This window comes from Odontesthes bonariensis, chromosome 8, assembly GCF_027942865.1.
Source record: "Odontesthes bonariensis isolate fOdoBon6 chromosome 8, fOdoBon6.hap1, whole genome shotgun sequence".
NCBI classification, from domain to species: Eukaryota; Metazoa; Chordata; class Actinopteri; order Atheriniformes; family Atherinopsidae; genus Odontesthes; species Odontesthes bonariensis.
In genome coordinates this window covers 16611869-16634313 of record NC_134513.1, presented here as the reverse complement: position 1 = coordinate 16634313, position 22445 = coordinate 16611869, and the positions used below count along the sequence as shown (strand labels likewise).

At 42.7% G+C, this 22445-nt stretch overlaps 1 protein-coding gene across 6 annotated transcripts in view; it reads left to right on the top strand.

Moving 5' to 3' along the window:
- sbf1 (SET binding factor 1) overlaps positions 1-21087 on the top strand; it is a 68569-nt gene extending 47482 nt beyond the window's left edge. For 5 of the 6 annotated variants that reach the window (XM_075471945.1, XM_075471944.1, XM_075471942.1 and 2 more), the window contains 20 exons: positions 1205-1397; positions 2231-2358; positions 3239-3414; positions 4461-4597; positions 5513-5720; positions 5818-6014; positions 6166-6303; positions 6418-6513; positions 6982-7056; positions 7538-7710; positions 9523-9699; positions 9787-9888; positions 9990-10175; positions 12378-12504; positions 12592-12722; positions 12796-13146; positions 14392-14597; positions 14701-14788; positions 14891-15022; positions 16470-21087. In XM_075471945.1, the coding sequence (XP_075328060.1) occupies positions 1205-1397; positions 2231-2358; positions 3239-3414; positions 4461-4597; positions 5513-5720; positions 5818-6014; positions 6166-6303; positions 6418-6513; positions 6982-7056; positions 7538-7710; positions 9523-9699; positions 9787-9888; positions 9990-10175; positions 12378-12504; positions 12592-12722; positions 12796-13146; positions 14392-14597; positions 14701-14788; positions 14891-15022; positions 16470-16568 (3120 nt within the window). In that variant the 3' untranslated portion in view covers positions 16569-21087. The remainder of the gene's footprint in view (positions 1-1204; positions 1398-2230; positions 2359-3238; positions 3415-4460; positions 4598-5512; positions 5721-5817; positions 6015-6165; positions 6304-6417; positions 6514-6981; positions 7057-7537; positions 7711-9522; positions 9700-9786; positions 9889-9989; positions 10176-12377; positions 12505-12591; positions 12723-12795; positions 13147-14391; positions 14598-14700; positions 14789-14890; positions 15023-16469) is intronic. The other variant, XM_075471943.1, reaches the window with a different exon arrangement.
- Positions 21088-22445: the final 1358 nt, after the last annotated feature.

Sequence of the window (22445 nt, the reverse complement as noted above, 5' to 3'; positions counted from 1 at the left end):
CTGAGACAGAATGGTGTGACTCACAGCACACCGGAGCAGTGCATGTTGGGTGATTGTTCTCCCTTGTCATGCCGTTTGATCTCTGATGAGACCGGAGAAGCTCAGACTGGCTCCTGTTGCTCTCCGAGGTCCCCCAGAGCCGAGTGCCTTCAGACTGAAGGGTGCTGTTAGTCCTGCATGCAGTGTGTTGGAGAGGGACAGCGAGCTAAGCCCAGCTTGATGTGACATGATTTTATTTTATTTTTTTTTGTTTAACATGGGAAGGGTCCTCTCACGACATTCGATCAGCATTTTCTTTTGTAACCCAAAAGCCCCCCCGCCCCCCTCCCTCGTGGAAAGATTGATTTCTTTTTCCATATCTAACAGCTGCTGGGGTCCCTGTAGTTAAGTGCCTAAGGAAGGAAATTCTAATTAAATTGTCCTGTGACTGAATTGTGTGGCATTAGTTGTTTTGCAACAGCTTATGAAACAGGTTAGCAAAGTTGTAATTCATTTCCTATGAGAGGTAGGGGTTCCTCAGGAAGCTTTCCAGGCCTCACTTCGGGGACAGGAAGTGACGCAAGAGTCCAGAGGACAAAGTTCACTTGTTTTTTTTAGAAAAGCTTATCCCTTTACCCACTGAGTCCTGTAATCAAGCTCTGTGCCACAGGGGAAAATCTCAAAAAAGACAGAGCTTGTATTTTTGAAGGAATAAAAAAAAAAAAAAATGGACTCCACGTCATTGAAACCCATCTCTGTACGTTTTATCTTCTCGTTTATAAGATCATCACGGGCCAATATCGCACCCAAATCGGCTCTGCCTCGCTTGCGTGCGGCTTTAACTCAATCATTTCTAACATTAAACCCGAGTCCAATCACCTCAACCGGTGCAGGTCACCCAGACAGCGACATGAGCATGGCTGTGAAAGCATGAGACTGATGGTTGGAGTGATTGTTTGGCAAGGCTCTTCATCTATCCTGCACTCTTCATCTCAGACATGCAGCAACATTACTACGATCATTTTGATTTGTATATTTTTTATAGAAATGTGTATGCAGCTAGTTCAATGTAATTGATCTTTTACAGCATAAAGATGGTCAGATGAATAAACGAGTGTAATACAAAGTATTGAACTATATAGTTATCGTTTGACTTTCCAACTGAGTTCATCGTCCCTCCATCGTTAATCGTCCCGCACTCTTCTCTCTTTCTTCCTCTGTGCAGCCCAAGCTGCTGAGGCCGACTCTCTTGCCCGGGGAGGAGCTGGTAATGGACGGCATGCGGGTCCACCTGATCCCAGATGGCCGCGAGGAGGCAACGGGGCTGATGGGAGGTCCGCCTCTTCTTCCTGCCGAGGGCGCCATCTTCCTCACTACCTATCGCCTTATCTTCAAGGGCACACCTACGGACCCGTTGGGTAAGAGATGACACGCACGGAAAAAAAAGAACCAATGCATAAGAGTCTGCTGGATTTTATTTTTATTTTTAACTTTTTTTATTTGAGAGAATGAGCATTGATCAAAGTTATTCAACTGAATAATAAAATCATTTTTTAAAAAAAAGCTGAATAATAAAAATAAACATAGTGACTGAAAATTACACCCGAAGTGTTACACAAAAGTTACAGACATGAAAATATACAAGATTAAAATAATAAAAAAAGACAATAATGATACAAAATAAAATAATAAAAAAATAAAATAAAGAAAAAGTGGATATTCAGGACAGTACCAGTAAGCTTTCTTTAATTGTCACTACACAGGTCTTCTGAGCTTCAAGCTTCTCAAAATAAGATAAAAGTGGGGCCCAAGTTTGATGGAATTTTTGGGTAGATCCTCTAAGGCAATATTTGATCTTTTCTAACTTAAGGAATAGAGTCAGGTCTTTCAACCAGGAGGAGGCTTTGGGTGGATGTGCTGATTTCCACTCAAGTAGGATTCTTCTCCGGGCAAGGAGAGTTGAAAAAGCGAGCACATTTTTAATTTTATTTGTCATTGGTATACCGTCCCCTGGGACTCCAAATATAGCCATTTCAGCACTGGGTTGGATATCTCTGTTAAAAGCTTCAGATAACGTTTGAAATATCGTAGTCCAAAAATGATATAGTTTATTACAGGACCAGAACATATGGACCAAGTCGGCCTTTGCTTTATGACAGCGCTCACATGTTTCACTGAGGATTTTGTTTTTTTTTACTGTTTTACACCTGCTGACTTCATCTCTGTGTTTTTTTGTTTTTTTTTCCTGAAGTGGGTGAGCAGGTTGTGACTCGCTCCTTCCCTGTTGCCTCGCTGACCAAGGAGAAAAGGATCTCAGTCACGTTAACCATGGACCAGTATGTCCAGGAGGGACTCCAACTGAGATCCTGCACCTTCCAGGTATCTTTATCCCCGTATCGCACACATCAATGTTTTTTTAACCCGCACTAAGAGATCTGAACACATCACACCAGTTATAAAATCTTTGCTCCGGCTTCCAGTCAGTCACAGAATAGATTTTAAAAGCCTGCTGATGGTTTACAAATCCCAGAACGTTTTAGGCCCAAAATACATCTGTGATATGTTCAGAGAATATAAACCCAGCAGAGCTCTTAGATCCAAGGACTCAGGTCAGCTGGTCCAGTCCAGAGTCCAGACTAAACATGGAGAAGCAGCATTTAGCTGTTATGCTGCAAACAAGTGGAACAAACTGCCAGTGGAGATTAAACTTACCAAATGTAGACCTTTTTAAATCCGGGTTAAAGACATTTCTTTTCTCATGTGTCTATGCATGAAATCTGCACAATATCTTTGAACTTATCTGGACTGTTGCTTGTTTTTAAATTCATTTAAATTATTTTATTTGTTTCTCTTTATATTCTTTTACGTATTTTTAATGCTTCTTACACTCCCTGCTGCAATGCTTTTATTTTATGTAAAGCACTTTGAATTGTTTTGTACATGAAATGTGATATACAAATAAATTTGATTTGATTTTGATCGACCGTTAGTAACGTACAAATCTTGAACTCAGCATGCCCTTATCTCTTATCCTTATCCTCTTCGAATCTAGGCTAAGAACCCACTTATTTAGGATTGCTTTTAATACCCAGTAGCATGTAGTATGATTCTTTTATTGTTTTTATTTGTTTTTACTTATTCTTCTCTTTATTTATTACCTACTGTAAAGCAATTTGGTACATCGTAAGGATTGTTTGTAATGGGCTGTATAAATAAAATACATTTACATTTACATTTTATCTCCCTGTCTTGTGTGAAGCTAATGAAGATCGCATTTGATGAGGAGGTTGCGTCAGACCTGGCCGAAGTTTTCAGGAAGCATCTGCACAAGCTGCGCTATCCGCAGCACGTCCAGGGCACCTTCGCTTTCACCGTGGGTCAGTGTGGCAAGCTTGTGGTGGAGCACAAAACCAAGGACAAGAACCAGTCACTAAAGTAAGGAACCAAATGTCCCAGCACACAAAATGTTTTTTTTTATGCAAGAAAGATAATCGGAAGTTTAGAATTGAGCTTCGTAGAGCTACTCCAGACAAAACCAGTTTCGGACAGTTTTGTGGTCCAAACGCATTCTTTGGGTCCGATATCTCGTGGTAAATGCCTCACGTCTCCAAAAACAGGCTGGACTTTTAAGGAATTCAGGGCAAATGACACGCAGTAATTCCCTCAGCTAGGTAGAAATTAAGCCCTAAAGCTCACAGTCAAGTGGTTTGTGCAACTAGCCCCAGATTTGAATCATTAACACATAATGTGATCCTTGTATATATGCCTGTGTTGTCCCACAGGTGGGCAAACAGGCTTTCATACTTTAGTTTCATATCTTCTAAGGTACGATTGCTTCTCTGTAGCTCAAATTTAGCTTAATTTTCTGATTCAAAACAACCTGCATGTTATTTTCTAATGAAATTGTGGTTGAAATACTCTGCCGGAGCCACAGTGGGACTTCTCGCATTTTATTCCCCTAACTTTTAAGTGTCTTCCTTGAGTTCCTTTTTAGTTAATGTCCTCCTCATTGGAAATCTTAGGAACATTTCAGCCCTGTGCTGCTCAACCACACTCGCTCTCTCTCTCTCAAATGCTTTCCTCTGTCTTTTGTAGAGAATAAAAGGAGCTTAAGAGAAGTCTTTGAATAATTCATCAGTGGAAAATGTGGCAGCTGTTTTATTGCCCCTGTTGTTTCCATTTCAACAGTGTGTGTGTGTGTGTGTGTGTGTGTGTGTGTGTGTGTGTGCATGGTTCAAACACTTTAATTCTGACTCAGAACCTTTGGCATGCCTAACACCAGTGATTTAATGGCTGTTGGCTATGCACCGACACAAACTCTGGCCAAAATCAGTTCATTGTCAGATGCTTCGAATCTAAATACAAAAAAAAAAAAAAAAAAAAAAAAAACGAGGGGAAGTGACTGTACGGATGTTGATGACACAGTTCTGTATTTATTTATTTATTTTTTAAAGTTTTGTTTTGCTCGTCGTTTTCGACAGGACACTTTCCAAAAACCTGGTGAAGACTGCTAAGAGGACCATTGGCCGGCAGTATGTGACCAAGAAGAAGTATTCTCCCCCCACCTGGGAGAACAGAGGCAGCTTCCAGTCGGAGCTGGATGAGGATGAAATCTCAGGTACTGTGTTGGAAATCCTCCGAGGTGTGCTGGTGTAGTTGTTTTGGAGTTGTTTTGTGCTTTTGGTGTTTGTTTAAATTAGGGCTGGGCGAGTTAACTCATTATTATCGCGTTAATTATTTAACGCCGATAAATATTTTTATTGTGCATTAATGCATTTTTTTTAAAAAAAGGCTTTTGTGCCTTTAATGGATAGGAAAGTTCAGAGACAGAAAGCAGGGGTTAGAGAGAAGGGGAACGACAATAGCCTCTTGTACATGGGGCGCCTGCTCGACCCACTACGCCACAAATCACCCCTGTTTTATTATTTATTTTATTATTGTACGAGTCTGTTGCTCACAGGCTTTTATTTTGTAAAAGTCTGTTGCTGTCCTGCTGCGGAACCGGAAAAGAAAGTAATCGGCGGATCCACCAAACATGGAGAAGGGTACGGAACTTTTACTCGGCCATTTTCATTTTAAAGTTCTTCCAGACGGCGGAGTCGACAGAACCAAAGTCATCTGTAAACACTGCCAAGTTGAATTGTCTTGTCAGCGTAGTAGTTCCAGTCTAAATTATCACTTAAAGGCAAAACACACAACTGATAGCAGCAAGTCATTCAAGGAAACAGACAGTGGAGCGAGGCTTCTACATAAAAACTACAGAAAGATGCTGATGTTAAAAGTGTGTTTGCACAACAAATGTTATGGCACTTTCATCCATATGGCAGCACATTTAAAATAAAACTAAATGCTAAAAGCTATACACTACTTTTGAATTCATTTTTGGATTTTGCGTACAAATGCGATTAATCGCGATTAATCAGGGAAATCATGTGATTAATTAGATTAAACATTTTAATCGTTGCCCAGCCCTAGTTTAAATCTATGTCTACTCTGGAAAAATTGAAACCGACCTGCTGTGTCATCTCCACAGTCTCAGAAGAAGTGGATCAGAGTTCCCTCACCCTCTCCTCCACCATCCGCTCCTCAGACAGACAAACCATGAGCAACGTGGTGGAGCGCGCCTGCTGCCGAGACTACCAGCGCCTGGGTCTGGGCACGCTCAGTAACAGCCTGACGCGGTCTAAGAATGAGCCCTTCAGGATTTCCACTGTTAACCGTATGTACACCGTCTGCAGGAGGTAAGAGGATGGCACAGAAGACGGGGCACATGCAAAGGACACAGATGTCACGGGTAGTTTTGAACGCGGTTTTAAACACTGTATTTGGGTGTTACAGCTACCCCGGCCTGCTGATAGTCCCTCAGAGCATCCCAGACTCGACCATCCAGAGAATTTGCCGCTGCTACCGACAGAATCGCTTCCCTGTAGTGTGCTGGAGGAATTCAAGAACCAAGGCTGTGCTGCTGCGCTCAGCAGGCCTGCATGCCAAGGGGGTGGTGGGCTTCTTCAAGTCCCCCAACGCACCTACCACAGGTAGGAAAAAAATGATATGTGTAAGGTCGACTCTGTAGGAGTGGGAATGGGATAGATGTCAAACAAAATGGGCCAACAGTGGGGCCGCGGTGTTTAGATTTGGAGCTAAAATGGCAAAGCAAGAGCTGAAAGTTTTTTCTCATCTTTGCAGTGCCCTCTCAGGCAGACTCCACCAGTTTGGAGCAGGAGAAATACCTGCAGGCCATCATCAGCTCAATGCCATCTTACAGTGAGAGCAGTGGCAGGAACACATTGAGTGGTTTCACATCCACGCATATGAACACCTCCGGTGAGGGGACAAATATGCGCACTGAAAGGACACGTTGCTGTTAGAAGATGCTCATTGATCGGCTAGGTCACTGAGGTCACATAGCTAAAGGTCCTCTCTGTCTTCTGTTCCCAGACTCATCTGATAAGATGAGAAACCCCAAGATTGGAGCTCTGATGAAGCAGGTGATGGGCTCCAAGGAGGACGTTCCTGGGACCTTCAGCAGAGGAGGTGAGATCCAGCTGCGTGTCTCCGTGTGTCCCCTGTAGCTTTTCTGTTTGTTTTAGGTAGTCTTTTTTATTTATTTATTATTATTTATATTGATTTATTTTAATTTATTTATTTTTATTATTATCTATTTTTAATTATTCATTTTATGTTTTTATTTATTTATTTATTTTATTTATTAATTTTTTTTTCTGTACAGCACTTTGGTCAACTGAGGTTGTTGTAAAGTGCTTTATAAATAAAATTGGATTAATCTGTTGCGGTCCCGGTTTCAAAACGTTCTTTGCTCACAGTTTTCAGCCTGAAATCGTTAAATGAAACTGGGACTGGCTGAGGAGGATGATGAGTCGGTGTCTTCATCCCTAGTAGCTCATGTTTAGGATCAGTGTGTGTGCGAGTCAGCGAGTGAAACCAATCCTCCGATGTGTAGTGTCTTTGGTTTAACTGGCCGTCTCTGTCGTTTGACCTCAGCTGTTGGTCAAAGGGCGAAAGTCATCTCCCACTCTCAGCCCAAAGTGTCTGGCAAGGCCAGGAACCCCTCTAGAGGTACAGTAGGCCACGCCCCTTCACCCTTCCGTCACTGCTGTCTAACCAATCTGATCTCTTCAATCGTAGTGTCGGTGTGTTTGGTGTCCTCCTTGGAAATGTGCTGTCTCTGCGGACTAATGGTCTGTCGTGGCTGCTTGTGTTTATCGTTGTATGCATGCTGCAGCTGCAGCTGTGCTGTCTGATGTCCTGTTTGTTGTTTAACTGTTTGATTCTTCTCTCCGCTGAATGTTGACAACAATCATCACACTGTACTTCTCAGATAAATGAAGCAAGGTCGACTATTTTCCAGTGATTTATTTATTTTTTGGCTTGTTTACCTGCATGGCTGTCAGCAGCTATGGATGTTACACCAATCAACGTCGTAGCTTAACACAACTCGGGTCCCGATGATCTAGAATGGACCTTTAATGGCTGATTCGGTTTTATGTCACGTTTCCTTTGAAAAAAAAAAACCTTTGGTCTGTGTGTGTGTTTGCAGGAAAATGGGGCAGTATCCGGGGCAGCGGGCGACTAAGTGCCTACAATCCAGATGTGGGGACACGTCTGGCTGGGAAAGAATCCCCACAGCCCAATGGAGGGCCCAGCGAGGCGCTGTTCCTCCGACAGCAGAGAGCCTATCTCTACATCATCGGGGACAAGGCCCAGCTCAAGGTAGCCGAACAACACGCTACAGAACGTCACGCTTTACCCATAATAAGCACACACAACCAGCCACAAACGTCAGAAATACGAGTCGGGGATGCTTTGAGTCCTCAAACTATGTAGCAGCTTGTTCTATTGGGATGCACGGTACCAGAAACCAGTCTGTCCTAACAAGACTTTGTATGAACCATTGTTATCGGGTTATGGTTGGCAACCACCTCTCATCGGCTTATACAGGCCATCTGTCTAGTGCAGTGATACTCACTATTTTTTTCACAAGAGCCACATTGGCAGAGTAAAATCAAGGGAAGAGCCACTTTTACGTCAACATACCAAAGGCGGATTTACAGTTGATGCGTCGCTCACGGCGCAGCCGACCCGTGACGTCAAAATGACGTTTCTTGCCTTGAAAAGACGGTGCAGCGCGTTGTCGTGCACCAGTTGATTTTTGTAAATTGGCTGCGCCGAGAACGACAAACCGGATGGACCAATGTGAGACCGGCTCAGTCAGGAGGTGCGTTTGTACAGGCAGCTGTACGAAACTGCAGTGAAACAGCACAGGGGCCAACGAAATCTCCCAAAACTGGTGCACAGAGATTGGCAGAACTTTGGAGAAAGAGGGAGAGTTCTGTAAGAATGTGTAGAAGAAGCTACGAGACAGATACATGAAGGCAAAGAAGAGGCCAGAGACTCCAAGTGGTGATGCCGGGGGCTTCAGACCTTCACCTCTTTTAACTGAATTAAAAACTTAAAATCATCCAGATACTGCAGCAGTATCATTAATTACAGTGTTCCTGCTCTTGACAGCGGCATTGTTTTCTTCTCGACTTTCGTGGTTGTAGAGTAGCGGTAACCTTAACGTTGCAGCGCCACCTCTGTAACGGAGAAGATTGCAACTACTGCCGCATCGACTTGCGCCACCGTATATAGCCGGCACGAAATCGTGACGTCATCAACACCGCTCGCGCGAGCAGACGCAGCAACCATGCTAGAGCCTTAAGTCCCCTTTTGCAAATAAGCATTTCTACATATAAAACATCCCACCGAAAAAGAAACAACACAGCCAATACATTTTCAATTAAGACCGTATTTACCTTAATACTGGGATGAGCCGAAGCTGGCATGCATGTCCTTGACTTTCTTCATGTCGTATTTGTAGTTTGTTGTTGTAATCATAGTGAGACATTCAAGATGGGCATGGTTTTTGTGCTGGTTTTTCCCCCTTTTAATTAAAAACCCATCCATTGTGTCCGCATCTCGCGGTACACCCAACGTTTGCCTGCTCGTCCCCTCTCTGGGGTCTTCATACTGATTTTCGTTTGTTTTTTGTGCTGGTTTTTACACTTTTTTAGTTAAAAACCCATCATTGTGCCCGCATCTCGCGCTGGCTAAAGGAGCTAGCGTGCTCCGCGGTCAAGTGTGACGGTGGTTTAAACGGGCTGCGTTGCCAGGTTTAACAGTGGCCCCTTTTAGGAAACACCGTTAAGCCTTAATTAATACTTAATAAAAATACCTAATACTATAAAAACGCAAACTTAATAAAAATACCTAATACTGTGCAGTATGTTATTTGAAAAAAATTATTGTTGTTGTTGTTAGCAGCTACTATGAGAGTGTGAGCCACCAATTAAAGCTTGAGGAGCCGCATGTGGCTATGGCACATGGCAATGAGTATCTCTGTTCTAGTGTGTCAACTGTCATTAACATCAACAAAAATAATAAATAATTTCATATAGGAAATGAATGTGAAATGTTATGATGGTAAAGAAATGGGGGCAGTAAGGTAATCTGACTCAACTCGACATTCTGGTGTTTGTTCAGGGAGGAAAACAGGACTCATTCCAGCAGTGGGAGGTGGTCCCCATCGAGGTGTGTGACGCTCGGCAAGTGAAGAACAGCTTCAAGAAGCTAATGAAAGCCTGCGTGCCGAGCTGCCCGAGCTCCGAGCCCAACATGAGCTTCCTGCGCTGCCTGGAGGACTCGGAGTGGATGGCCCTGGTCAGCGTTTGTCGGTTTCCCTAACATTGTTCGTGCAGTCGGCTGTGATTTGTGTCCCTGACTGTGTGTCCCGCGGTGTGTGTTCAGCTGCACAGGGTGCTGCAGGTGTCCGTGTTGGTGGTGGAGCTTCTGGACACCGGCTCGTCGGTAATGGTCAGCCTGGAAGACGGCTGGGACGTCACCACACAGGTCGGAGCGAGAGAAAGGAAACGCCTGCAAGAATCCACACGTATTTTGTAGGACTGTTTAAGCGGTGTTTATGTGACACTCGTGTGTGTTTGTGTCTGTAGGTGGTGTCCTTGGTGCAGCTGCTGTCTGATCCCTACTACAGGACCTTTGATGGATTCCGGCTGCTGGTGGAGAAGGAGTGGTTGTCTTTCGGTCACAGGTTCAGCCACCGCGGAGCGCAGACGCTGGGCAGCCAGAGCAGCGGCTTCACCCCCGTCTTTCTGCAGTTCCTCGACTGCGTGCACCAGGTAGGACGACTGTAATTCACCTGAGGTAGTATTTACATGTTTGGTTTTTTTGGGGGGGGGTTAATTTGGTGATTGTCAGTGAAAAAACATCCAACGGGAGCATCTTTTTGAGCAACTTTTTGCTTTTTTTTTTTTTTTTTTTTCAATCAAATTGATTGATTGATTTATTTTTTTTTTTTTTTTTTTTTTTTTTGTTTTTTTTTTTTTTTGTTTAGATTTTGTTTTTAATTTCATTTATTTATATTTTATATTTATTTAGTAATTTATTATTATTATTATTAGTTAGTAGTAGTATTTTTATTAGAATTGGTATTATTATAATTGTTGTTGTTAATCATTGTAAATATTAATAATTTTTTTGAGCTACTTGACTAATTTGAATTCCCCCCCATTGGGGGATGAATAGAGTATTTTTCTATTTTTTCTGTTCTATTAATTCTATTCTCTCTGAGCTCGTTCATTTACTCAGAGGGCCGACGAGGAAAACGACATTCAGTTGTTTATGACGTTCTCTCCGTTTTAAATCCTGATACAGCTGAAAACAAAGTAGGAGTTGCTTGCAGGTTAACTGCTTAAACGTGTGCTCTCAGTGAGCCGCACTTGTGTGATTATCCAAGACTCGTTGCGTTGCCCGTAAACGAAAACCGAAGACTAAGTACACGAGGAAGGCTTTATTAAGAATGTGGCTGTATTCTATATCGTACTTTTAATGCACACAGGCAGAAGAAGGGCAAACGGACGTAGACTGAACTGCCCGCATCATTTCAATGACATCATCTCATTGCACGGCTTGTGCTTGAATTCAGCGGTGTGAGTGAAGGTGTACTGCCACCAGCTGTTCGTCTCTAGACACTTCTTACTTTGACCAAATCAAGCATCCATTTAAAGTAACAGCGTGTATTCAGCTCCGAATCGAAACAGCCCTACTTGTTGGCACATTTCGTTTTAAGTCATGCGGCCAATTCGTATTCTGATGCTGTCCAAAGTCCAAAGCAGTCCAAGCCATTATTAATTTTTTTGTTCCGCTTCATCAAACCGGAGTGGGTGGGATCTGTTTTTGGTAATATGAATATTTTTCGGCAATCCCACCTTAAAAAGCCTTCGAACACTCGTTCGCTCTCGGTGCTGACAGCTCGGTGCTTTGAGATGTTAGCAGATGCAGCAGGCGTCACTCGGCTTTGCATTCGCTCGGGAAGACGCAGGCCAGTGGGGGTGGGACTGTGCTAAATCTCAGCTCAGCATCTTATCGATTATCCCTTCGCATTGTCGAGACGAGATCAAATTTATACCGGCTCGTAAAGCTCGGTTGGAGACTACGTAAGGGGGTTGGCCGGAGGAACAGCAGCAGTAAATGATTATTTCACACATCTGAGTGAAGCCTCCCGAGCAGGAAGTTTGGCAGCCCTCAGCTTTCCTTCCTCTTACTATGTATACATTGTACCTTCCATGCCGTGTGTTTTACCGGTTGGTCCGATGTCATTTCCTGCTCTCCTGATCAGGGACGTGGACTCGCCCTCTTATCACAAAGTAGGATCTAAGTGACCCAGCTGTCTGAGACACTGCTGAATATTTAGCTGTCCACCACGAGGAAAAGAAAAGAGGAGAATAAACATGGCTGCTTAGCAAGAAGTTCACTGACGGAGGAAACACATCTGTGATCCTGACCCTGAGGTCCTCTGGTACCGGCCTTTTAGTTGTTCCTAAAGTTGGAACAAAACACTTATGGTGAGACGTCGTTCCACTATTATGGACCTCATTTGTGGAACAGCCTGCCAGAGAACCTCAGGGCTGCAGAGAATGTTGATGTTTTTAAAAAAGAGGCTCGAGACCTATGTTTTTTTAAATTTTTATTCATTTATATATATATTTATTTTTTATTTATATTTTTTATTTGATTTATTTTTGTTTGTTTGGCTTGTTTTGTTTTGGTTTAGTTTACTTTTATCTATTCATCCATTATTTAAAATATATATATATTTTTAATTATTTTATTATATACTTATTATACACTTATTTATCCAGTGTTTTTCCTCATGGGGATCTTCCACTATGCCTACTCGGTCTGTGGGGTCATTGCTGTGGGGATGGGCCTGGTTCGGGCTTTTTAGTATGAAAAGTGCTATTTTAATAAAGTTTGATTTGATTTGATCGTTCCACCTCTTCATCCTAAAGGACAGCTGTGAACTGTGTTTATGCCTTCAGATCCACCTCCAGTTCCCCATGGAGTTTGAGTTCAGTCAGTACTACCTGAAGTTCCTGGCCTACCACTACGTGTCCAACCGCTTCCGCACCTTCCTGCTCGACTCGGACTACGAGCGCATCGAGCTGGGTAAGTGCGCGCCGCCGTCTGTTCGTTTGTGAGTTATCCGGCCGACGGCGGTGCGGTTTTGCGTCACCGATCCCTCCATGTTTGCAGGGGTGCTGTACGAAGAGAAAGGCGAGAGGAAAAGCCCTCAGGTTTGCAAGTCTGTGTGGGACTACATCGACAGACTCAACAAGAAAACTCCCATCTTCTACAACTACATGTTCTCTCCGGAGGACGAGGAGGTGAGAGCAGTTTTTCGGCGATTTTCGGCAATAAAAGCAGACACTGAAACGAGGGATTCGTTGTGTGTTCCAGGTGTTGCGGCCGTACACCTTCACCTCCAACCTGAAGGTGTGGGACTTTTACATGGAGGAAACTCTGTCCGAAGGGCCGTCGTACGACTGGGAGCTGAGGGGCCGGCAGGAGCGCGCTGCAGAGGAGGCGGCGGCGGCGGAGAAACCCGACACGAGCGCCCCCAAGTCTCAGCGGGTCATCGTGTGGCCGTGTTACGACAACCTGAGCAAGGTGGTGCCCGACGCCATCACCAAGCTGCTGCAGGACCTGCAGAGTCTGGAGGCCGAGCTCGGCCAGACGTCGGAGAAGTGGAAGGACACGTGGGACAAAATCAAGAACGCACAGAGGACTGAGGCCAAACTGGAAAGCAAGGTGAGGCAGTCATTGTTTTATTTTTAATTTTAATTTTTTTTTTACATTTTTTAATTTGGGCGCATGAAAAAAAAAAAAAGTTGCCAGGAGTTGGTTGATGTTGATAATGTTTCTGTCCGCTTTTACCATCCAATTTGACAGTAATTCAACCAAAAGAGCAAATTGGTTTGAATTTAAAGTAGGGCTGGGCGAATTAACTCGTTATTATAGCGTTAACTCGTGAATTATTTAACGCGATAAATATTTTATCACACATTAACGCAGGTTTTATTATTTATTTTATTGTGTAAAAGTCTGTTGCTGTCTGCTGCGGAACCGGAAAAGAAAGTAATCGGCGAATCCACCAAACGTGGAGAAGGGTACGGAACTTTTACTCGGCCATTTTCATTTTAAAGTTCTTCCAGACGGCGGAGTCGACAGAACCAAAGTCATCTGTAAACACTGCCAATATGCCGCCCATTGATTGGATGCGAGACTCCGGTTCTTTTCACAGATGTTTATTAACGCCACATCAGCACCGTAGAACTAAATGTTCGAGTAAACAAAGTAAAAGACAACATTAGTTGTTGTAATCGTTCAAGAAATAGCATTTTTGGCATTATCGCTGGTACCAATAAATAATCAAAGTAATACTGGCCACTTTAGCCTGCTTCTCATTCCCCAGAGGCAATCTTCACGGTCAAAGCTAGGATTCTCCACTTCTGCTCTGCATCACATTCACACAGTTACAGCAAACACCACGAAGCATCAAACTAGCAGGTAACATCGGTCTCTGTGTGAAGCTCACGGAGCTAACCAGCGCTACTTCCTGTTTTACTTGTTTCAACATAAAAGCACGTATTTCAAAATAAATTTTTTTTTTAAAACTCCTACATTCACAGCCAAGTTGAATCGTCTTATCACCGTAGTAGTTCCAGTCTGAAATATCACTTAAAGGCGAAACACACAAATGTTATGGCACTTTCATTCATATGGCAGCACATTTAAAATAAAACTAAATGCTAAAAGCTACACACTACTTTTGAATTTATTTTTGGATTTTGCGTTCAAATGCGATTAATCGTGATTAATCAGGGAAATCACGTGATTAATTAGATTAAAGATTTTAATCGTTGCCCAGCCCTAGTTTTAAGGCGACGGGTCTAATTTCACTCGTCACCTGCTGATTGATACGTGTGTCCTTCTTCTCAGTGAGCAGGCCACCGCGCTCATCCGTCTCTCTGTCTGTCCGTCCTTCCTCCGCAGCCGTCATTCTCCAGCTCTCTACTCATGTCCTCCAACCTGAGCCACCAGCGCCGCTCTCAGGGAGTCTACCTGCAGGAGAGCGGCGTCGGCTCATCCATCAACCTGGGTCTGGACTGCGAGGCCAGCGCCACCTCCACGCCCGTGGCGGGCCGGCCGAGCACGAGCACGCTGTACAGCCAGTTCCAGAGCACGGAGAGCGAAAACAGGTCTGAGATTTGGAACTTCACTAGATTAAAGACTGGGTGGCAGGCGGGACAAAATAAGTTTATCACCCCTCTGAAACCCATTTTTACTCGTGTCTCCCACCAGGAGTTTTGAAGGCATTCTGTACAAGAGGGGTGCGCTGCTAAAACCATGGAAACCGCGGTGGTTCGTGCTGGATAAGACCAAGCATCAAGTAAGAACTTCTGTTTTGAAAGGCTCCAACTCATTTTAAGGGGGAACTCTTCACGTTTTTTTCATCCTTCTGCTGTTGCTAATCACGCGTCCTCGTCCTCAGCTGAGATACTACGAGACCAGACAAGACAAGGAGTGCAAAGGGGTGATTGAGCTGGCCGAAGTGGAGTCCGTCACGGCGGGAACGCCCGCCATGGGAGCGCCCAAAAGCGTCGACGAGAAAGCCTTCTTCGATGTGAGTTCACATGCGTTTCACAGTCTCCATCTTGGCAGTAAAATTCCAAAGCTGGTTGTCATCTCCGGTAGTCAGAAACAGACAGTAAAGGTCCCCGAAGGACCAGACGGATGGAAAGAAAGATCTGCTCCAGCAAAAATAGTGTTGGCTTTAAGTTGCTTCTTGAGTTTTTAAGTTTCCAACATAGTTTCAAGTCAGCCGGCCATGCTTTGATGTCCTAAATCAGCGTAGGATAAAGCACCAGGATGCATTTATGGCTTTTGGTACGAGCAATTGAGGCAGAAAAAGTTTTAATTTAACAGAAACTTGACACTCATCCTGAGTAGGGGTGTGTATTGGCAAGAATCTGGCGATGTGTGTCACGATACAGGGGCAACGATATGATATATTGCGATAGTGTAGGAACAACGATATATTGAGTTTCTATGAAAGAATTGAATTGTAAGAAAACTGTAGCACATAGCACACACAATGCTGTTACATGCTTAACATCAGCTTGCTGAAGAAACACAAGCATTTGCAGGATTGAAGAAAAAAATATGTAAACAATGTTATATTTTAAGATATCTGCTTAGAGGTTCACAACCAGTGAGAGGAGTTTTTGATTTCAAAGTAGAGATTATCAAAAGAAAATATGGTCTCTATACCTTCAAATGTCATAACACTTTTTCTGGCTGTTACCACATAGAAATTAGCATATACTCTCTCTATAATCAAATATGAAAGTGCTTATAGGGTTCTTAAAATATGAACCAAAAATGTCAACCGTTATTGACAGTTAAAGACAAATAAAAGACAGTACCGACTGTTATCTTGGTTGCGCGAGTTGAGGTCGCTGGTAGTTTCGAAAAGTTAACATCTTGAGCAGGATCCACTCGTTTCACGTTAGCCTGTAATGCTACATTGTCGCGGTGTCTCGCCACACGTGCTCGCAAATGTGTAGTATTGCCCGAGTACTTGACTCTGGCGTTGCAGAGTTTGCACGCCGCATGGCTCTTGTCGTAGTCGTAAGTGCCTTCCTTTGTTTTGAAACCAAAATATGCCCAAACATCAGCTTTAAAAGCTGCTGGAGCTGGCTGGAGCCGCTCGTCCGCGGAGGACATAATGAGTGCTGCCACCTAGCGGCCGGAGGTTTAATTGCAACACAAAAATTAACAAACACCGTGAATATTTGCATGTTAATTGTTAATAAAAAAAAAATAAATCGATACAGTGCCGTTGAATACGGTATCGTCAAATAAAAAATTGCAATATTTAAGTGTATCGATATTCTCTTACACCCCTAATCCTGAGGCGGTCTGGAAGTGCAGGGTCAGATACCAGAAGCCACCTCGCATACACCCTGAAAACACAGTGAAGATCAACTTTTTTTTTTTTTTTTTTTACCAGCATCTGTGTGCATATATGCCAAAAGCGTGAACTCCAATTTTTCCTTTGAACTTTTCAGCTAAAGACGACCAAACGAGTGTACAACTTCTGCGCCCAGGACAGCCTGAACGCTCAGTTGTGGATGGACAGTGTTCAGAGCTGCCTGTCGGATGCATAGAGAGGAAACGGGACTCTTCGCCAGGAACTGATGGGTAGTGTTGCCGCGGGCGACCAACATCTCCGCTGGCCTAGCCCGGCCCGGCAGAAACAAAAGGAGAAGGGGCCTTTCACCACTTAAGCACTGTTCTGTTCTCTAGTGTTGAACTTATAATCTTACGTCATAACGTTTCAGCAATTTTTTTTTTTTTTTTTTTTTGTTATAAAAAAAGAAAAAAAAGGAAAAAAAAAAAGTATTTTCCAGAAGAACCACTTCCTGTTGTAGCTGCAGCCTCTCACCTCCCCAACAGTCTGACCACTATGTGTCTGTATGCACCAAAGCGATGCATATTGAAGCACGTTGTTGCATTTCTGTGAGGCGGCTCGGACAAGCATGAAGATCCTTCCAAACCTGTAAACCACCACCATCTGCCCCCCCCACGTTGTCTTACTAACCCTTTACTCACTTACCCTTTAAAACACTTCGAGGAGGAATGACGGAGGAGCTGCAGCCGGCCCGGCAGCGTAACAGAACTCGTTCAAACTTATTAGACTGCCCAGGAAAAAAGGATCTAAAAGACCGACTGGTGGGTAGATGGACCAAAACTGCCCTGAGGAACAAACGCCGACGGCAGGCGCTCTTTCTTTTCGGTCCTCAGGGCGTCTGCTCTCACTGCCTGATGTTGCCCACTCATTGTATATCTAGAGTATGATGTGCATGTTGCTGAGGCTGCAGGGGGGGACTACTGGGGCGGGGGCCGGACACACGTCAACGGTTCATGAAGGATTTACTTTTTCAATTTTTTTTTTCCCCCTTAAATTTTTAGTTCTTTTTTTTTTTTTTTTTTTGTCACTGCGATCTGAAAACTTGTACCAGAAAAGAGTTCAAACGCTCATTAGCTGTCCTCCACAGGTGGCGACGACTTACTGTGAAAGCCATAAATCAGTCTTGAAGATCAAACGGGGGGGGGAGAGCCAGCGGGCGATTTTAGAGTCCGTCAGGTATTGAGAGTGTCGGTGAACTTTCACTGAGTGTGTTTACAAAGTAGACAAAAAGAAACCCCTTCCCTCACTAAGCTTAACTCTGCTCCTCACCCCCTGTGCTTTTAGTCAAACACTTATTGACACGCTGGTTGTTGTTTTCTTTTATGGGATGCCGAAGGAAAAAGGAGGGATTTATTTTGTCGGGACATCTTCAAAACAATCTATCGGAGGAGGTCGGTCAGGTGGGAGATTTAGATGATGGGGGGGGGGGGTTACTGATGAGTGGGATGCATCGGAGACGGCTTTTAGTGATGGATAGAGACGAGATGCAGTGCACGTGCATTGGAAACGGGACGTTTGTGAAAGGAAAATTCTGGTGAATTTTTTTTTTTAGTGTTCTTTTTTATCGTGCCTGTTATGACTTTTGAGGCCAGCTAAATTTGCACTCACTGATCCCCGACTTCTACAAAAGGAACACAGCATGTGAAGGGAAGCGGAAGCTCTCCAGCACCCTTATTTTGTCTGGTTGTCCAACTGAAATAAAACAAGAATTAAACAATAAAACACTCTCTGAGGGGCCTTAGCTGAGTCCTTTAGTCGAAACGGACCCAAAACCACGAGCGTAACAGCTAGGATGAAAGATAGCCCAATTTTCCATTAAAGTAGCCCACATGTCAGAGTTCTGGTCGCATATCTTCATACTTCCATAATATCCTCTCGTACCTTTTTCGATGCATCATTAGCACTTGTTTTTCTAGACGAGTCTACACCTGTTAGACATGGAGGAACAGTATGGTTACCAGGGATGTTTCAAACAACAGGTCATCGGTTTAATGTCAATGATTTGTCAGACTGCCCCCCCCCCCCACACACACACACACACACACAGAACCACTCTGACCCACGGTGTTAGCATAACCCCTGCTATGTAAATTACAGTTCTACTGCTGTCTTTGAACTTAAAAGTTGAAATTGTAGATTTTTTTTTCTTTTCTTTTTTTTGTGTCTAATAACTCCTTTGTATATACTACTCCAGATTTGTATGTAACATTTATGGTAGTAATTTATTTAACTTGTCTCCTCAGTAAAGAGTTCCTCAAGCACCACTTTATTTTTAAATTAGGAATTCAATGTGCCATTTGTTTATTTCTGTATTAATGTGACTAATGCTTTTGGGTTTTGTTGTTTTTTTTTTGGTTTTTTTTTGAAAACGTACAAGTAAACCCTCAATGTTCTGTTGTTTTATTATTATTTTTAAAAACACAGTTGTCCTTACGTTACACAAACTGTTCATGCAACGGTGGAACTGGTGTGTTAGTGGGCTGTTTTTTTTAGTTTTTTTTTTAAGAATGACTGGTTGGATTTTACCGAGTTGCTCACCCACTGCGGTGGGATGTTCTGGATGTAGATTTCAGTCGAAATAAATGTCAGACATGAAGTTTTTTTTTTATATTTGGTTCGTTTGTTTTTAAATTTGATTCCCATTGCTGGGTTCTGCTGGCTGGTGTTGGGTTAACGCGCTCCGTGTGGTTCCATCTTCGGCAGCGACAAAATAAAAGGGAAGTAAATGTACCGAAAGGTTCATTTTGGGGTTTCTGGAACAGAGTGATAAACTGCTAGAAATGAAGTGCTGTTTGTGGTTCAAAGATTTATTTATTATTTTTTTTTCAAGTGTTTGAGTATGCTTCAACATTATTAAAAAAAAAAATTATTTTTCTATAAAATGTCAGAAAATAATTAAAACTGCTCATCAGTTTAGTCCAAGATGTATGGAAGCCCGTTTCCGCCACTTAATAAAAATAAATTTAGAAATACTATCTTATAATTATGAGATAGTATTTCTAAATTTACTTTTATTAAAGGGACATTATGTAATTTCTTCCCCCATCTAGTGGTGCAATTTTATTGCAAAGTTGAATGAATTTGCTCTCTAGCGCCTCACGTTTTCAAATGTGCGTTGCAACTTCTTGAACTACGGCAAGCGGAATGTGTCAAGATTCAAGAAGCTATAGCTTCAGACTCAAGGTCCATACAAACAAAAAGAAATCAAGACACACAGTACAAAGGATTACACAATACACACACAACAACACTATAAATACAGATGACAGATAACATGTCAGATAACATAAGTTGACATAGCCTTTGGTGTGCAAGCAATGCAATTAGTCATATTCCGGGAGTTACTGGAAGTGACGTCGATGCAGCGTTAGCATTAGCATTAGCAGCCGTAAATAAAATCCCGGTAAACTTACAAACTTTCTAATGCCTCGTTTTGTGAGTTAAGAGCCTATGTGTACTATGGCTGAAGTTTGGTAACACTCAATGCATTATTAGTGGGATAATTTACGAGATAAAATCTATTTAGCATTAGCGGCTGTAATAAGCCATTCGGCGGAAATGACGTCACAATGACGTCATTTCCGCTTGCAGGCCTGGCGGGGAAATCGCGATTCGAAGTGCTTGTGTATGCTTTATGTCCCTCTCGGCACTTCGTCGTTTTTCATAGACCGGAAGGACATGGCAGCCTCCATAGAGCTTACCCGCTCTATGCAGATACAGACAAGTGATTCTTCACTCAGGAGGATAATTGAGATTGTTGACAGAGATAATTTTACACCAATGAGGACTAACTTATGAATGAATATGTTGATTTGAGCTAATAAATGACTTAATTTATTACATAGTGTACCTTTAAGTGGTGGAAACGGGCTTCCATAAAGATGCATTCAAACAGTTTTTATTTTATTTTTTTTATTTTTTATAAACGTCTTCAACCAAAACTCTTATTTGATTAATTTTAGTTGGAGGACAAAAACAGCAAATGTCCCTTTTTTAGAAGCTGCATGGAAAGTCTGTGAGCTGCCCTGGAACTGAATCATTTACCCACGTGCTCCGATGTCAACAATTCAAAGTACTTGTGGGTCCAGGATTTGTTTCGGTCCGTTCTGATAAACCATCTTCTCAATGAACAACTTACAACTTTATTCTGGATTAACAAGCAGAGTGATGGAGCTGAATAGGAACAGCGTCCCGCGATGTCCTAATATTTTCATGCCACCGTCCATTAAAAGATCGAGACGGGTCTGTCAGAGCCCAATGGACCAAAAGATGATGACACACACGCAGTAAAGTTTCCGGTTGAACCATTTTCCCCTTGCTTATCAGATGGACCGAAAGCGACATCAGAAATGAGCGAAGAACCCGGCTGTGGGAACACGTTTACCTCGTCTTCTGACTGCAACCAGACACCCAGTCCGCCACCAATCACCTTTCCGTTCTAGTTTACTCATCTCTCTCCGTAGTAACTCTACTACTACAGAAAAAAAAATAGCTACATTAACCACAAGGATATGACCATAATCCTTTTTATTTATTTGTTGTTTTTTTTTTTTTAGAAAATACCTGAGCCGGGTTATGTTGTCAATCATGTCAATATAGTTTTTTGTTTTTTTTTTAGAGTTCATAATAAACTGGGTTTTAAATGTTCCCTCATGTCAGATGTGTATTGTTCATTTTTCAGGAGGTTTTTCCATTAAATAACTGATTTCTGGTCATTTATTGTTGGTGTATCATTACTCAAAATGAATGAAACCGATCCCTTGTCTCTGGGGTGGAGCCACCAGTCACTTGTGTATCACTGTTGTATAAAATAGAGATTTATTTTCCATCTCAAGTTACAATTTAGCTTGCAGACCACCAAATCACCAGGTGGGCTTAAAAGGATACACGCTTGTCTATGGTGGTGCATTCAAGGACACTGCGGAAAGGCGGGAACATGTAGGCCGACACAGACTTGCCATGTCCACTACGTTTCAAAGTCTTTTAAACCAATTTTCCCATTGCACTTAAACGCACTCTGCGATCAAAATATAAAGTTTGTGTTCTAGGCCCTAAAACATGAACGCATGCAGATTTTCGGATACTTTACCCAACATTCAGCAGCTGTTAAGCGTTCCATTACATCCCTCAGAGCATAAAGTATGGAAGGTTTTCTGTGCCATCAGAGTTTGAATACGAATTTCTAATATTGAATTTTTACAGCATCAAAATCAGACTTTGAATTTGAAAAACCAACAGTGTAAAAAAAAAAATTCAACATCTAAAAATTCAGTGGAAAAAGAACCAGACTCCACATCCGGGTAAGCAGGAAGAAGCAATCGATCCCTGTCTCAATTCATCCAACGGCAGCCAATCAAGTTACGCTCCATTGGACAGATCAGCTCAAATATCTATTACTCAATTTTACTAACACAAATAGAAAATAAAGTAAACTCACTCACCGAAGCACCATCACCCGCGCTGGTGGACATGGCTGATCTGTAACTTGATTGGCTGCCGTTGGATAAATTGAGACGGGGATCGATTGCTTCTCCCTGTTTACCCGAATGTTGAGTCTGGTTCTTTTTCCACTGAATTTTTTGAAGTTGAATTTTTTTTTTTTTTTACACTGTTGGTTTTTTCAAATTCAAAGTCTGATTTTGATGCTGTAAATTCAATATTAGAAATTCGTATTCAAACTCTGATGGCACAGAAAGACTTCCATAATAAAGCGACACGTTTTAACGACTAACGGCTCCTGCTGCTCTGCAGCCCCTTCTCATGTCTGACTGACATCTCACTCTTCACCGATAAGACGCACCTCCATGACCAGGGACAGTTACCATCATTCTGAGTGCACGGATCAGCTGGAAGAAGCGAAAACACCCGCCGAGGAAAGCCGAGACGCAGCGTCCCGGTCGGCCGGCGAAAAGACAACAATCAGAACGGCAGAGGAAAACTTTCGGTACTAATGTGGTAAAACCAGACACTTTTAATTTCAATGTTTTTTTTTTGTTTGTTTTTTTGGTTGTTTTTCCCCCGTTTTTTTCTTTTTTCCCCCCAAACAATGATCGTAGAACCCCGATCGCTGTCC